Raw genomic sequence first — 17,201 nt, forward strand, 5'->3', positions numbered from 1 at the left:
ATGGAGTCAGAGGCGCTGATGCCCATCGCCATAATCGGCATGTCATGTCGCCTCCCTGGCGATGTATCTTCGCCAGGCGACTTTTGGAAATTGCTGACCAAAGGGCGAAGCGCATGGTCCAAGATACCCGGAGATCGATTCAACCAAGAGGCTTATAATCATCCCAACCCGGAAAAGAAAGGAACTATTAACTCACAAGGAGGGTACTTCCTATCTCAGAATCTTGAGATGTTCGACCCTGGCTTCTTTGATATGACGCGCAAGGAAGCCGAGACGATGGGTATTTACTTGCCACCTCTAGAGCTGGCCACGTTAAGCTAACACTCGTTTAAGATCCTACGCAACGTCTCCTTCTTGAATGTTCATACGAAGCACTCGAGAATGCTGGCATTTCTAAGGAGTCTATCTCGGGTCGAAAAATTGGTGTTTTTATTGGTGGCCCCGACAATGAGCATAGGATGGGAAATCTAAGGGATTTAGATGACTCGCCGATGTTCGACCCTACCGGTAGTCAGGGGGCGTTTCTTGCTGGGCGAGTATCATACTTCTTCAACCTATCCGGCCCTGCAATTACTGTTGACACTGCCTGCTCATCAAGTATGCATGCGCTGCATATGGCTGTTCAAAGCATACGGCTGGGGGAATCGGAACAAGCAATAGTTGGGGCCTCTCATCTGATAACTCAACCTGACGTCTGGGTATCTATGGCAAAGTTAAGGTAAGACAGCCGGTGTTCCCATTTCAAGCGGCCAATCGATTTAACAACGTAGGTTATTTGCGGACTCGGGGAAAACTTTTGCGTTTGACCACCGCGCTAACTCCGGATATGCGAGAGGTGAAGGGGTAGGGTGCATCATCCTCAAGCCCCTGCATAAAGCCCTAGAGGATAGAGACTATGTGAGGGCCGTCATCTCCCATACGGGAATTAGCCACAATGGCCGAACAGTTGGTACGTACGTCCCATCTATATATATATTGTTTGTGGCAAACTAACATAGAATGTTTGAAGGCATCGTAGCACCAAGCTCGGAAGAACAGGAGTCGTTACTGCGCAATGTTCTCTCCCAAGCCAATATCGATGCCAAAGACATCGGCTTTTTCGAGGCCCATGGAACAGGTACCAAAGTTGGAGATCCTATTGAGGCCAAAGGTATTTATAAAGCGCTTGGCCAGGACCTAGACAGCAGTGATCCGTTAACGATTGGATCTGTTAAATCCAATATTGGCCACCTCGAAAATGCCAGTGGTGTTATCTCGATTATGAAGGCAGCACTCATGTTAGAAAAGGGGTTCGTTGTACCAAATGCCGACTTCGAGAAGGAGAACCCAGCTATTCCCTTGTCGGACTGGAACTTGAAAGTCAGTTTGTTACATTGAGTATCTCTTGAAATTCTTGAAGTCTTGATAGATGAAATCTTGATAGAACTCGGTGAACTAGGATAGTGCTGACCTCTTTATTCAGATCCCACTGAGACAGCAACCTTTCCCTCGAAATAAGAAGTATATCTGTGTCAACAATTTTGGATATAGCGGATCGAATGGGCATGCAGTCCTTAAAGCGTTACCAGCGGAAAATGAAATTGAGTTCTTGGATCCCGAAAAGTTTGAAGGTCATATTAAAACGAAGCGTTTATTCATATTGAGTGCCAATGACGAGGCGGCTGCGAGGAAAAGCATGGAGCAACTGGGAATTTTCCTCGAGCAGCATGCGGAACTTTATCAAAGTACAATGCCTCGAAACTTAGCGTGTAAGTTTTTATATTGTTCTGTGTCGAAAGAAAATGGGTGTGCTGATATATCGATAGACACATTATGCCAGAGGCGTTCACAGCTGCCCTGGCGCATAGCTCTGGTAGCTGATATGTGCAGCAAGTTGGCAATAGCACTCAATAGCCCGGAAGTAATACCAAAACGTGCGCCTTCATACTCGCCAAAACTCGGCTTCATATTTACAGGGCAGGGAGCGCAATGGTTTGCTATGGGCAGAGAGCTACTGGAGTCTCACGCCGTGTTCGCATCCGCTATCCAACGAGCCGATGAACATCTTCTGTCTATCGGTGCAGATTTCTCACTAATGGAGGAATTAAACAGGACCGAATATAGCTCCCGTGTAGGTATGGCTCATATCAGTCAGCCGATTTGTAGCGCCGTCCAGATCGGGCTGGTTGACCTCCTCGCATCATGGGGAATTAAGCCTTCGGTAGTTACGGGCCATTCTAGTGGAGAGATTGGCGCCGCATATGCGACCGGGGCTTTATCACTCGAAGCGGCAATGTCGGCGGCATATTATCGTGGACAAGCTATCATCACCTTGAAGGATAAATTTCCAGATGTGAAAGGCTCGATGATGGCGGTCGGCATGGGTGCGAAAGACTTACAACCCCTTTTCAAACAGCTGCCTCACCCGCTTCAAGCTGTAGCAGCTTGCGAAAACTCTCCCACCTCAACAACTGTCTCAGGTGACGCTGAAGCCATTGATGAACTTTCCAATCTCATGACGCAAAAACAAATCTTCAACCGCAAACTTTTCGTCGATGTTGCCTACCACAGCCCGCACATGAAGTTAATAGCTGAGACATACCACGACATGATCGCAAATGTTGAGTTAAAGAAAGGAAATGGCGATGTACGATTCTTCTCTTCTCTCCGTTCTCGCGAGGTAAATGCGGACGAGCTTGGTCCACAATATTGGGTAGAGAACTTGACCAACCCGGTACGCTTTACGACGGCCTTGCAACTACTCTGTAAGGAGAGCGAGCCAGATATACTAATCGAGATTGGTCCTCATGCAGCACTCAAGGGTCCGATTATGCAGACTTTGAAGAAGATGCAGTTGCCAGCTTCTAAGACTCCACCATATATCCCGACTTTGGTGCGAGGTCGTAACGCCACTGTGACAACCTTAGAACTCGCTGGCCAGCTATTCGTGCGTGGCTACCGGGGTATCGATTTCTTCAATATCAATCATAACCGCTCCGAGATTGAAAAGCCTGATATTATCCCCTTTCTCTATACGTACCCATGGTCGCACCAGCGGTGCTGGTATGAAAGTCGGATTACGCGACAGCATCGACTCAAACCGTTCGCACGACATGATCTCATCGGCACGTTGACCGACTGGAGCAGCGACTTGGAGCCAACCTGGCGCAATTTTATAAGGCTGGAGGAGCTGCCTTGGCTACGTGATTACCGAATTCAGGACCGTTCTGTATTTCCCGTCTCGGCCTTCATCTCTATGGTTCTTGAAGCGGCCAGCCAACGAGCAGCGGTCAAAGGTTTCGAAGCAGGTAGCTTTGACATGCGCGATATATCCATCCCAGAACAACTATTTCTAGCGGACGACACACCGGTTGAGCTTATACTGGCATTTAAGCCGCATGGTGTGTTCAAACTTGACTGGGACGAATTTCGGATTTCCAGTTTCGACCCTAAACGAGGATGGCTGCAACATTGTCATGGTCTTGTTCAAGCAAGACCCTCGCAAAGCCATACTGAAATGCCTACTTGCTTCAACTCCTTTTTTAATGTCGAACCAGGGAAAAATGAGTCGGCAATACCTGCAGCTGGCTTCTATTTTAACCTGAGTTCTAGCGGTATCTGCTATCCGCACACTTTTTGGAACCTAGTGAGCGTAAAGATGGATGAATCCGGGGCCAGCGCCCAAGGTGCCCTTCAGGATTCAAAGCTCATCATGCCGTTGGCATACGAATCCCCATACTTAGTCCACCCCGCTATGTTAGAACCCCTTTTTCAGATATCACAAGCTGAATTAGGGTTCGAGGGAACCGCAAGCCCACAACTGCCATCTGCCATCAAACAGGTGCATGTCAATATCAGCGACGATTGGGAGAGGACTCCTGGATCTAAATTTATTGTCCAGTCGACGAGAGACGAGGACTCTAGGCCACCATTAGCCGAGCTATTTGCGCCAGCGAATAGCGGGTTTCCTTCCGTCTCTATGCTGGGTTTAGAATTCACCTTGCTTAAAACTGCAACAAGCATGCCGTTGAGTCCTAGAGAGCTATTCTATAAGTGCCAATGGGAGCAAATAAAGGGACGTCATGCTAATGGTGTTAGTCGTATGCATACCCGAGCTCATGGGGAGCGTATAACGATTGTGACAGAACGTGCCCGAGACGACACACTTATAACTTCACTTTGTGAGGTTATCAAGTTACACTACGGAATTGACCCGAATATTTCAAGTCTAATCCGCGTCAAGGATTTCAGTGGCTTTTTCGTAGTACTCTCGGAGCTTGACCGTGCAGTCTTAGCCTCGGCTGATAAGACAGAATTCGAACAAATCCAGTCCATCTTGGTACGAGCTGGTGGCATATTATGGGTAACTTGTGGTGCCTCAAAAGTGCCTACAAACCCAAGCACGAACATGGCATTAGGTCTACTCCGTACGGCACGCTCCGAGCTCGGCAAGATTGCTGTCACCTTAGATCTCGACCCAGATAACACTCTAGATGTCGATGGCCAAGCTGAACTAATTGAAGATGCTTTTAGGAGAACAATTCTCGGAGGCAATCCCGAGACCGAGGCCGAGGTCGAGTTCGCGGAGCAGAGCGGAGACTTAGTTGTGCCGCGTATTGTTGTGGATGATGATATGAATTTACGAGTTCATCGCGAGCTGGGAAATTCGAGGCCGTATCTACAAGAATTTTGTCAACCTGGACGTCGGTTACGGGTGGCTACACACACCGAGGATTCGTTTGACAATATACACTTTGAGGATTCCACGTCCAACGAGGTTTTGGATGACGATCAAGTCGAGATTGAGATTAAAGCCACCGGACTCGGCCAAGATGATGTTATTGTGCACACTAACGCAGATGAGTTTGCAACGCCTGAAAGGTCATGTAGCGGTGTTGTCGTTCGCGTTGGGCGAGACGTTGTCAACATCAGGGTTGGAGACTTCGCGTGCGCGTTAAGCGGTGACCGGCTAGGTACACATACCTGTGTGGCAGCAAATAGTGTCGTCAAGATCCCCCAGGGCATGACTTTCGAAGAAGCAGCGTTGGTTCCATCTGCCTTCAGTGCAGCCTTTTACGGACTCTCGCATGTTGCACGTGTTCGAAAATTAGACCGCGTTCTGATCCAAGTCAACGGCCCCCATGGACTTGCTGCAATACAAGTAGCGCATTACCTAGGTGCCGATATATTTGTCGCTGTCCATGGCAGCGAGCGAAGAGACTTTGTTGCAAAGTCGCTGGGTGTAAGGCCAGAACACGTTTTCGACACTTCTAGCTTCTATTTCAATCGTGACATTCAAGATGCTTCCGGCGGGAGAGGTATGGATGTCGTCTTCACCAGTTCGTCCAGCTTCCCAGCGTCAACACCAGATTTGAGCAGGGTATGGGCAGGTGCCGCGCGCTTCGGACGTATTATCCATGTACAGGGAACATTTCACGCTCGCATTGGTAGCTGGAATACCGGAGCCGATCTTGCTGAGAATATAAGCTTCACATCAATCAATTTACTAAACCTAACAGTTACACGTCCACGTCTCATGAGGGACATCCTCAGAGATGCGTTAGAATGTCTTTCGAAGGGGGCTTTGAGACCATTAAAGAAAGCGATCATATTGCGAATCGCGGGGTTGGGCCAGGGCTTGCGGATGATTCAGCAAGGCACTTTGCATCCGATTATTATTTCTACCCAGAAGAGCGAGAAAGTAATGGTAAATACCATGTCCACCACGGACTTCCTTGATTGGTTCATTACCTGGTGAGTTACTAACGTCTCTGCTAGGCAATGCACCATGTTTCAAGGCGTTTCTTGAACCCCAACGGGACTCACATCATCATTGGCGGTACTGGTGGGTTAGGGCGTAGTACTGCCAAATGGATGGTGAAACATGGTGCTCGATATATCGTATTACTCTCGAGAAGCGGAGGCAAGGCTGGCGAGCTACAACAGCTTATTGATGATGTTCAAGATAGGGCGAACATTATCGTCAGGACATGTGACGTTGCCAGCGAGGATAACGTCTACCGACTTGTGAAAGAACTCGCCGAAACACTTCCACCGATATGCGGTGTGATCCATGCTGCTATGATGCTCCACGTAAGTATTGTGATTCGATGGCAGATTCTCAGTTGAGCCCACATTACGAGAAGGGTATCTAATCGCTGTATTAGGACGGGCTGATTGAAGGGATGACCCACGACTCATACGTGTCGGCGATTCGTGCTAAAGTCAAGGGGACCTGGAATATCCACAACGCACTCGAGTCTATCAACGCACGTCTAGACTATTTCGTACTCTTATCCAGCGCTGCGGGTATTGTCGGTAGCCGTGGCCAAGCTGCATATGCTGCTGCCAACACATTTCTAGATGGATTTGCCTCTTTTAGGGTCGCTCAAGGCCTGCCGGGAGTGTCCCTTGACCTTACAGCTGTTAGCGATGCTGGGTATATTTCGGAAAACCTGGCACGAGAGGACGAGATTATCAAGAATTTCGGTGGACAAACCATCTCGGAAGCCGAAGTGTTAGGACTTTTGGCAGTGGCTACATCCAGCAAATGCGGTACGCAGTGCCTAACAGGCTTGAAGCTTGTTCCCAGTAACACAGACGCTCTACCGTACTATGCAGACGATCCACGATTCGCACACCTCAAAGCGGCAGCGCTTGCAGAGATACGAGCCGCGGGAAGCGATTCTGGACAGGCCATCTCGTACAGGAATGCATTCCGGGCTGCAGCCAACAACGAGGAGGCCCGCCAAATTGCTGTACAGGGGGTTTTGCAGAAACTATCGGAGGTGCTCTCCGTGGCACACGGTGATGTGGATGCTCTGCGAAGTATGACATCGTATGGTCTAGATTCTTTGACTGCCATTGAAGTGCGCAATTGGATCACCAGGGAACTGGGCGCAACTCTGGAGATCCTGGAATTATTGACGAGTGCAAACGTGACGGAATTGGCAAGCCTGATTGTTTTACGGACTAGAACATAAACTGTAGGTATGTCTTTTAAGAGGTAGTTGTCTGTTATGAATCTTTGTATGAATCTTTGTTTGAATATATGGTATATGGTAGGTAATCATCTATTACAGAAGAATTGGGAGATAGGTAATGGAAGGGGACGAACTGCTTCAGAATTATCCATGCACTAAATAAATAACAGTGTGACAGAGATGGTTTCAAGTGGGGTCGCTCGATCGTCCTTTGCATAACTGTGGGTTACACACACCTCATGTAGAATCTAGATGTGTAACCCCTTTTAACTTACATGCAGTTCCCATACTTGTGGTACCTGAGAAGGTATTTCATTACTTCTAGCGGTCAAGTTCCATATGTACCTCACGATTTAGTTTCATGACGATATTCATAAGCCTTAGGTACCTATCATTTCTGGTAGATCTCTTTTTTTGCTATTAATCCTATATGTACTTCGTATCTTGTAACTCAATAAATAAATTTGATATCACGTTTATTTGAGAAGGTTATATCTATATATATCTCGAATCTCCATATACAGATTATCATATAAATTGTTTGCCTCAAGTCATATAAACGAATTAAAGTAAACTTTCTTGTACCTTGATAATCAAAAACGTCGGTAATATCCCCCAGTAATATGCATTAAGACACGTTTTCCAACCGGGTCGAAAAGAGGAGAACAATAGAGAAAATTAGGTGTTTCAACTAATTCCATCGTTTAATGAGACTTAATAGAAGCATGGCTGTTCGTGTCGCGTCCAGCCATACTGTTCGGATACTCGGTGTTTGAGGCTGATTTTATACTGCCGTTATGATTGGTATGCGTGGTGTCGACACTCAATCGGCTCATCTGGCTGGCCATGCTCAAGCCGGTGCCCTTTCTTGTCCTCAATGCCTTTTCCCATCTTTTCTTGTCCTTGATAGGGGCACCGGTGCCACTCAACCCAAGTACCTCCATCAGCTCTGGGATCTCGGCATGATCTCGGGTCGTCCGCATCCGATGACACCATGTGACACGCTTTTCCTCTATCTTGGGGTCTTCGTGATCATCTAGCCCCTCGTTCTCGTCGGGAAGCTCAAGTTGCTTGTTCTCTTCGCTACGTGGAGTGGTGACAGGAGTGTCCAGCGTTAGACTTGCGGGTTCAAAAAGGAACTCTCCGCCCACTTGTTTTTGGTCGCCCATCTTCGTCGCTAAACCTGATTTCACTTGCTTTAACCCCTGGACTACGCCAGAGACGACAGTATGAGCTACCGACTTCCCTTGCATATAGGCCGGTCGGGGACCCAATGCTAAGGTGCGCACCATTCCGAGTTCAGCATATAGACGACGGGTTGGATCAGCATAGACCGGAAAAGGACAACCGGTCTCTTGGATATACGAGTTGATAAGCTGTGGAGAGCCACACCCTATTACAGCGATGAAAGTGCTGACTGGTAACTGCAAAAGAGCCTCTGGAGTAACCGAGGCCGAAAGCGTGCGTAGATATTCTTGGCAATTCTGTGACATGTTGGTTAGCATGGAACGTCTTGGTTAATACCCTTGTAAATGGAATTATTAGTAGCGTACACCACAGAAGAAATGCCGGATAAATATTATGAGAACTCGGCGCGGAGAATTGCGGCCAGCATAGAGGCTCTTAAAACTATGCGACTTCCCATCGCTATCGAGAACGTTGTATGTCTCTATTTTGCGCAGCGTCTCAATGGCGGGTAAGTCGTTCGTAGTTTGGACTTCGCCATGGAATTCTTCAATATTCATTGAAACTCTGGGTTGTGCCAGCAAGTCGCGCTCCTTGTCAGCTGCGATAGATGCATCTGTCGTCAAAGTAGGCTTGGCGCTTTGTGTTAAAGCTGTTTTGTCCACCCCATTTGACTCCCCATTTGACTTATTCGAAGAGTCTTTGGTAGGAACCACCGTTGCCGTTGGCCCGCCTTTCGAAATCGAGAGCGGCCGTGGCTTCTTTTCAGCTGCCATTGTGCATAGGAGGTAGGTACCTGGTTTCAAGGTGATAGCTCGTTAGGTATTGTACCGACAAGTCTACCTAGGTAGGTTGTGGTTGCTTGCTCTAGTTAAGCTTTATTTAAGAGGTAAGGTAGGTTAGGTAGGTTAGGTATGCTTGCGGGTTTGTGTACCTGGGTTAGGTAGGTAACGTGAATTACGAAGGTTGGAACTCGATTAACTTGGCCTATGCAGGGGTGCTTGAAAAAGTGACTTATTGTTGTAATAATAATAAATGCTATGGAAATAAGGGTTTTTATCGTGCTTTGCCAGAAAGAAAGGATAAAGGTAAAAAAAGAGTTTGATAATTGTTGTGTCTTACGAAAGGAGGCGGAGTTGATACTGAAACTCGAGAAGGCGCAGTTTACCTCTTGGGCCAGTGAATGGATGCATCGGTGCATCAGTGCATCAATGACAGGTACCCAAAAAGAACTTGTGTGGTACCTTATGCAAGCAGGTATTCGCCAGCATTTTCCAAGTATCTGCATTAGGTAAGTATGTGCCTAAACGCCCAACTCACAGTAGAATCATGCAACTAAACTTAGTACATGCAGAATACCTACTGTACTACTGTACACATAAGTAGCAGTACGAGGATTGGTAAAGAACCTTGGAAGTTGCTAGGTTTAAAAGAGGTATAGCATTTACAATTGTCTCCTATAAGAGTGTTAGGTTAGGTAATCTTTTTTAAAGTTTGATACTTGCTAGACCTGCTAGGTTAGGAGGTACCTAGGTAGAGGTAGGTATTGCTATCAATTTTAAGCAGTTTCATAGAATGCATAGAATGTAGTAGGATTACCTAGTTCAAAACACCGACCGCAATTTAGGTACCTACCTCGAATAACTTCGTATATACCTAAGGTAATATTGATATTCAGGTACCGCTCTGCATAATTTTAGAGTATCCCAACCACGTGGTTTATGTTTCAAAAGAGGTTGCACCCAATCTAGTATTCTCTGTAACCCGATCGCGTAGCTCTCAAATTAAACATGAACCGTATAAAATTCTTGGCTGAGGCTAGGAGGGTGCAAGATATTTGAGTAGGCGGTAGCCCATCTAAATACTACCTACCTACGTATAAACTACCTCTGACGTATATATCATAACTATATGACATAGAAACGAAGTTTAGGCAAACGAATGTATATTGTATTAAGGGTCAGTATCTACTCAAGTTATCAATCAAAAATGCAGCGAGCTTTAAAGACCTATGGAATACCGAAGCCGACGCAATCGCAGCAGAGTCCTATTGAACGGAGCAGTCCTCACGCTCTAAGGAACAGGCTGGATTTGACGTGATTCCTAGTTGAGGAGCATTATCAACACCACATGCTCTTGCTGGTGGCGACCGTCCTTATCTTCAGCATCGAATCCTGCAGTGGTCACTAGTGTTTGCCACGACGAACTCGTCGCGTGACTGCTTTTTTCCTCCGCTTTTTTCCTCCGCCGTCGGACCAAAAAATAATGAGCTCAACAGCTCATATCACAGTCCCCGATGGACCCCCGATAGGATCGCCCATTGGCGGTAGCTTGAGCTCAACCGCTCCGGTCAGATGGGTTGCGAGTAGCAACTCCCGGAGGAGCAGGGAGGCTCCAAGATTCGCAGATTGTCATGTGCCAGGGCACAAGCTGTCCCAGCGTAGAACTCGTGTTGGAATGACTGCTAATCAAGTGTCTAGAGCTTGCACGGCACCAGGACTCTTTGCCTATTAGGCATACCTGCCCTCATCTAAATGATGATATTGTTATCCACTTGTCATACGCAAATCACTCAAATCCACCGCCAATTTGACTAGCAAAGGCGGTGCTGACCGACTTCTCGTCATCATCATATCGGCGACGGAAACCGTTCGGATAAGCGGGATAGCCAGAGCTCTCTGCGACGTGCTGCTTCAGCCGATCACTCTGAGTATAAGATGTAGGTCGAGAGCGAAGTGCATCGGGAAGCCCAGCTCCAAGACTAGCGCCTCCTTGCCCTACACCTTTGCTGCCAATGACGCTAGCAGTTCCGTCGGTATATTCTGAAGTAGCAACGCTTTCGCCAGCAACACTCTCTGTTCCTCGACCCCTATTCTTACTTCCTACGCGACCACCCGGCGTTGCATTAAACCCTGGAAGGCCAGGCCATTGTTCAGAACTGAAGTTGGAAAACATTGTTGGGAAAGCGGTATTACCAAGCCCGGCACCACCGAGAGCCGAGCTATGAAGACTAGATGTATCGTCGGGAATGAAAGAAAGCATGGAACTCGATTCAAAATCTTGACCAGCGCTTTGGCCGTTGAAGCCAGCCGAGCGACCGTTGGAATATCCGCTAGAAACGTGTGAAACCTGTTGAGGACGGGGGCGGTAAGTGTTCTTAGGTCGGCTAAACTGAAGCAGAGATGTCTGCAAGTTAGTCAAAGGTCCCTCAACGAGACATTTACGCTCCTTAAAGTGTACTAGAAGGTGGTGCCAAAGCTCGTGCTTGGATAAGACCTTCGGGTTGCCGATAATGACAAGGCCGTACTTCGCACGGGTAAGGGCGACGTTCATTCGGCGAGGATCAGAAAGGAACCCAATGCCTTGGTTGTCATTGGATCGTACGCAAGACAGGACAATAAAGTCCTTTTCACGACCTTGGAAAGCATCGACCGAGGCAACCTCGACCTCTTTGTAAGACTCCTTCTTGAAAGTGCCCGTATTCTGCATCGTAGTAACAATATAGCTGCGTTGACCTTCATACGGGGTGATAACGCCAATATCAGATGGCCGTACGCCAGCTTTGAAGAAACGGGTCACGATCTTTTCCACATTAGAAGCCTCAGTTCGGTTGAGGTACGAAGTTCCAGAAGCAGAAATCTCTTCATTGCCAAGATTAGACCAAAACATCATGGGCATCTCAGCAACAGGCCAGGGAAAGTCGACATCTTTACGGATCCTGTTGGGGGCAGAAACACCGTTCTGGAGAGACCCCTCGTAAAACATATTCGATGGGAATTCGGAAAGACAAGGGTGCATTCGGTACTGGATGTTAAGCCGAATGGGTGTGAAACCGAGGCGGACGAGGCGTTCAAATAGTGATTGGTTTAGACCAGCCTTGGCTGCTTTCTTGTTCATTATCACTGGTCCAAGCTGCTTGTGGTCACCGACGAGAACAACCTGCTTACAGCCGAGAACAAGAGGAATCATGCACTCGGGTTCGGCGGATTGTGTAGATTCGTCAATAAGGACATTACGGAATTTCATCTTAGCCAAGCGCGGGTCTCCGGCTCCAACACACGTACAGCAGACCACGTCCGCATTGTTGAGAATCTCGCGCTCAGCAGCGCGAGTCAACTGTTTAAATTTCTTCTCATCCCCGCTTGCAAGTTCGCCAAGCTCGTTCTTGAGTTGAGAAAGCTTCATCAAGTCGGGATTGGTGTCGAGCATGCGCACTTGTTCGTGCAGAGCGAGGAAGCTGACGGAAGACTCGACGTCTTCACGAGACTTCGCTGTAAGTCGGACAACCTTTAGCCCCGTGAGATTGATTCGTTCACAGAGCTGGTCCACGGCCACATTAGACGGTGCACACACAAGGACTTGGCCGTTGTTCATTTTCGCTAGGTGGTAAATAATGGTTGCGGACGTGACCGTTTTGCCCGTTCCCGGGGGGCCTTGAATGAGACTGAGAGGTGTAAGTAGGACGTTCTTGATAGCACTAATCTGACTGCTATTGAGCTCTGGAAGACCCGGTACGCTGAACTTCTTAGGTAGATTAGTCTTCATGGGAGCGACAGCAACCTCATGGCCGAGCAGTTTGTGAAAAATATATCCAGAAACGCTCATCTCATCCACAGCAAAAGTCTTCATAGCAGCCTGCATGCGATCATAAGATGTTGCCTTCCAAACATAATCAGCTGAAAAGTTATGAGTGCATTCCGTCGGCACAGACTTCTCATTTCCCGTCTTGCGCAGCTCTAGAGTAACTTCGTCGGATTGATTATTCGGGATCTTGACCACATAGCCTACTCCTTCCCAGGGAGGGCGAAGTTCACCCTTGTACTTGAGTCGCATCTCATCACCTACTGCGAGCTTGACGTCGCCAGATTCCAGCTTGGGGAATGTGAAGCTCGCAAGATGCTTGTTGTTAAGACCCAAGTCCCATCGAACAACCAGGCCATCCTCAGACTGCGCTTCCTTCAACTTCTTATCGTAGTCGGATTCCATCTTCACGAGAGGACCAAAGATATTCTGATACTGGTACGGGTCTTCGTATTTTAGAAGAACTGGGAGCGGATCGTCGTCAATGCTGGCCGCCTTTTCTAAATCTGCTATAGTGGCACTGGCATTTTCTTTCCACATCTCTTCCAATTTGGCAATCATAGGAGGGGTAAGATGCCGAGCACGGAGCTGTTCATTGTCGCTAGGCGGCGACACAAGCCACGGGAGGAAGCTACGGTCCTCAATTAAAGGCTGCCATCTAGAAGTATCCCAACTCATGTCCTTCGAAGAGGGCGTGGCGGCACATGGCTGGCGGCAAAGCAGTACGACGACGGTGTCGGATTTCGCAGGAATAAATCCAAGAAGGAAAACGTTTTTCGTGCCACAGTTATAACATTCGAGGGTCGTGTCGCCAAGCGTAGACTTAGGATGAAGTTGTACTTCTTTATGTCGAGCTCGAACTAAGTGGTTGACAATATGCGAAGAGCTTGCATTTCCTCGAGCGCTGCAGAACCATTTGCTGCAAGCAAGACACTTGACTACCGATCCAGGAGAATGGATACCACAATACCTGCAACCGATATATTAACAATTTGTTGAGTTTCCCGCTCATAGTCTTAAGGAGACCTACGCGCAAGCATGAGGGGGAAGCTTCTTGTCTTCTTCGGGAGCCTTAAGGTTTAGAGCCTTCATAGCCCCAACAGGGACGCTAGCTATGCTCTCGTTGTCATCGTCGTCAAAAACCTCGGTTTCGTTATCGTCATCATCATTTCTTCGTCTCGCAGTACCTAGCCCACCACGACCGCTATACTTGCCATAGAGAAGGCTCTCATCGGGATCAAGAGTGGAAAGATCATCATCGCCGGCGTTGATAGCGGCAGCAGAATCGGACACGAGGTGGTTACCCAGGTGGGTAAAAGCACCTTCCATTGTTGCGCCGTCGGCCGGCTGTGGGAGCCGGGATTCGGGAGGACTATTTCTTCGTGGCTGGTATTTGTTAACAAAGATATGTCTCAAGAAAGCCTCGTGTACTTAGGCTTGCAGTATATGAAGAATTGAAATACGGCAGATGGGAAATTAACAAGAACAAGAGGGGAAGAGATAGAAGAGTTTCGAGGGTTGTGAAAGGCGGATGGATATTGGAGGGAACGAACAAAAAGAGTTAAGTAAAGTTTAAAAGCTTTCGACAATACCTTACAGAGTTTAAAAATAACACGTGAATCCACGGGTAGGATGTCTCTTTCGTTGCTGCCTTAGTTGGCGCAGTAAGATGATCAATAAGTTAGGTTGTAGAAAGTAACTAGAAAAGAAGTCATCACATTGTGTGGAACTTTGTGAGGTTTTGGAATTCTCAGATTGCGATTAACTTTCGCGCTTGCATCTTTGAACTGTGGCGGGCAGAAATCTACATATGTATGTACCTTAGGTATTGTACCCAGGTATTGTAAGCCTGTAGGAGGTACCTTATATAATTTGGCGGGATGATGGGTCCCCGAAAAACGCCTAGACCAATGACCAAAGAATAACCTGAGCATCCGCCCCCTCTAAAGTCGCACTGGGACTGATAAGCTCCGATATGAAATTTTCCAATTGATGTACGCCAAAAGTCAAGTTCGTGACTTTATAACTGCTTATTCAAATTCTCGCGCGTCGATGGTTGGCATTAGATCTTAGAAACAACTGCGCATCTTTATTTTTTTATTTTTTTCAACCTTTACGATACTCTGCAGGAAACTCAATTGCGGAATACATCTACCCCCAAACTTGCATAGCGCTGCTATACGCCACCATCCGCTGAAATCATGATTGTAAGTTTTCATTTCATTACAATATTAAATACACCAAACCGACTAACACGATCCAAATCCGTAGCGCAAACAAGCCCGACAACGGCGCGATTACCTCTATAGAAGGGCTCTTTTACTCCGCGATTCGGAAATCAGTGAGAAAAGAGCAAAACTCAGAGCATCCTTAGCAACCGGCAGACCGTTAGACCCATCGATTGCCAACGATAAGGAACTGAGGAAAGACTATCAATATGACGAATCAAAGCCGGATAGGAGCGCGAATGAAGAGTTAGATCTTGACGATGAATACTCCCAACTTTCTGGGATAGTTGATCCCAGGGTCCTTGTTACCACTTCGAGAGATCCATCTGCCCGTCTATCGGCGTTTGCGAAAGAGATTCGCTTGCTTCTCCCGACAGCCATACGACTTAATCGTGGCAACTTAATTTTACCGGACCTCGTTCGATCAGCACAGAGTAGTGGCCTCAGCGACTTAGTTCTTCTCCATGAGCATCGTGGTGTTCCTACAGCCCTGACACTATCTCACTTCCCACATGGACCGACCATATCATTCTCCTTACACAATGTCGTGCTGCGCCATGACATCCCCAACAGTATTCGCGGAACTGTTAGCGAATCATACCCGCACCTGATATTTGATGGTGAGTTTTGCGCATAACCCATGTCTTCCAACTATCCCTAACCTCAAACTATAGGCTTTACCTCTCGTCTTGGTGCTCGGGTCGTCAAAATCTTAAAGCATATATTTCCCCCGAGGGAACCTATTACAAGCAATGCAAAGCTCGGAAGCCGAGTAGTCACATTTAAGAATATTGAAGATGCGATTGAAGTGCGGCACCACGTTTTCGTCCGAACCGGATACGATAGCGTAGAATTATCTGAAGTCGGACCTCGAATGACGATGAAGGTATTCGAAATCCGAAGTGGTACCCTGGAAAACAAAGATGGGGATGTTGAGTGGCATCTAAACCAATATACGAGAACCAGCCGCAAGAAAGACTATCTTTGAGGTTAATATTACGACTAGCCTTCACGTCGCGATCTAGGGTATCATGGCTCCGAAGGTTTCGTACCTCCATACCTTACAGGAAGACGTGGCGCCATGAAGAGCCGTGCATCTCTGTCCGGATCCAGGAAAATCTCCACACGAGCGTATAAATCTTTTCGAGTGTTTCATCAACATAACGGCCGTTTAGCGTACACAAACACTCGAAAATGAGAAAATCTCGCGCGAAAGATTGATACATTGGATAGAGGATTGGCAGAGTTTTGACGTTGATTTTCTCAACAGCGTTCTTCCATTGCGGTTGGTCTAAGTCTGAAATGGCGAAGGTCCTTTTTATAAAGACTAACAGCTTCCCATGGCGTATAGCAGTGATTTTCCTGAAAGACCATAGCATGAAGAAATCATGTCTACGATAACTTCGGACAATTCATACGGTCAAAAGACTTAGAGAGACATCTTCTTAGTTTGATCTCGTGTGTGTAACTCCGGGCAAGAGAACAAATGAAAGAAAACCAAACTCTCCAATAAAGCTATTTTCACAATAGAAATAAACCAAGAGCAAATTCATGTCTACGAGATAATCTAAACCTTTCTTATTCGTGTGATTGGAATTATATCAGTAGATATTGTAGGGAAAGATATGATAATAGAACAATATCCCATAGTTACTAAGCGGTAGTTCTCACATCCCCCCCCCCCCTCCCCCCTTTTAATGATAAAGCGTTGTTTTCCAAAGGATTTAAGAGATGTCGAAGACTGATGTTGAGTCCTAGACGGTTGTTTAAAAAAACAGGATACACGTGAGATAGGCTACCAATTTTTACACCTAGTCTGCTAGTATGGCAAGCTATGACGAAATGGGAAATTAAGAGTTCATAGCCTTCTGAGGTTAGACGCTGATGTGACCTAGCACCGAGGAGCAGGGCTGTGCTATTTTAGGGTCGTACTTTGTACACGTACAATACCGAATGCACGGATGTACCTATGTACGTACCTAGGTAGGTACGAAACGTAGGTATGGTAGGACAATACGGTCCGCTGTCTGCGGCCACTACAGGTATCTATCTTCCTGTCTTAGGTAATGGCTTATGATTTTAAGCGGTTTGTTTTGCTAGAGTTGTTTGAAATTAGGTACATCCATATGAGAAGGGTTCTCAGAGTTATTAGGTACTTTGGTACATGCAAGTTTTAACATGCATGTACCTAGCCAGCTAGCGTACCTTTCTCCAGGCTCCCGCCAAAAATCCCAGCTTGGCAAAC

At 47.1% G+C, this 17,201-nt stretch overlaps 3 protein-coding genes across 3 annotated transcripts; 2 read left to right on the forward strand and 1 right to left on the reverse strand.

The window, feature by feature from the left end:
• F4812DRAFT_460962 (ketoacyl-synt-domain-containing protein) lies at positions 1-6,962 on the forward strand (the record flags this gene model as incomplete). Its single annotated transcript, XM_047937788.1, has 8 exons — positions 1-280; positions 334-718; positions 771-949; positions 1,010-1,359; positions 1,463-1,748; positions 1,806-5,686; positions 5,758-6,072; positions 6,147-6,962. The coding sequence occupies 8 exons, from the start codon at positions 1-3 to the stop codon at positions 6,960-6,962; spliced, it is 6,492 nt and encodes a 2,163-aa protein (XP_047788298.1).
• Positions 6,963-7,356: 394 nt separating this feature from the next.
• Positions 7,357-9,333, reverse strand: F4812DRAFT_435410 (AhpC/TSA antioxidant enzyme-domain-containing protein). The gene is made up of 2 exons (XM_047934760.1): positions 8,516-9,333; positions 7,357-8,446 (listed from the first exon to the last, which is right to left on the reverse strand). Exons 1-2 carry the CDS (start codon positions 8,921-8,923, stop codon positions 7,667-7,669), a joined length of 1,188 nt encoding a protein of 395 aa, XP_047788299.1. The 5' UTR covers positions 8,924-9,333; the 3' UTR covers positions 7,357-7,666.
• A 5,351-nt stretch (positions 9,334-14,684) lies between these two features.
• On the forward strand, positions 14,685-16,629 carry F4812DRAFT_435416 (Brix-domain-containing protein). The gene is made up of 4 exons (XM_047934761.1): positions 14,685-14,935; positions 15,000-15,576; positions 15,631-16,241; positions 16,308-16,629. Exons 1-3 carry the CDS (start codon positions 14,930-14,932, stop codon positions 15,942-15,944), a joined length of 897 nt encoding a protein of 298 aa, XP_047788300.1. The 5' UTR covers positions 14,685-14,929; the 3' UTR covers positions 15,945-16,241; positions 16,308-16,629.
• Positions 16,630-17,201: the final 572 nt, after the last annotated feature.

The sequence above is a fragment of the Daldinia caldariorum genome (assembly GCF_022478825.1).
Source record: "Daldinia caldariorum strain CBS 122874 unplaced genomic scaffold F4812scaffold_13, whole genome shotgun sequence".
In the NCBI taxonomy this organism is placed as follows: domain Eukaryota; kingdom Fungi; phylum Ascomycota; class Sordariomycetes; order Xylariales; family Hypoxylaceae; genus Daldinia; species Daldinia caldariorum.

Excerpts from the sequence above, each read along its gene's own strand:
- F4812DRAFT_435410 (XM_047934760.1), bottom strand. The coding sequence starts at position 8,923 with ATGGCAGCTGAAAAGAAGCCACGGCCGCTCTCGATTTCGAAAGGCGGG. Across the intron at positions 8,447-8,515 it reads TCCGGCATTTCTTCTGTGGT|AATTGCCAAGAATATCTACG; the intron begins GTACGCTACTAA and ends AACATGTCACAG.
- F4812DRAFT_435416 (XM_047934761.1), top strand. Across the intron at positions 15,577-15,630 it reads CCCGCACCTGATATTTGATG|GCTTTACCTCTCGTCTTGGT; the intron begins GTGAGTTTTGCG and ends CTCAAACTATAG.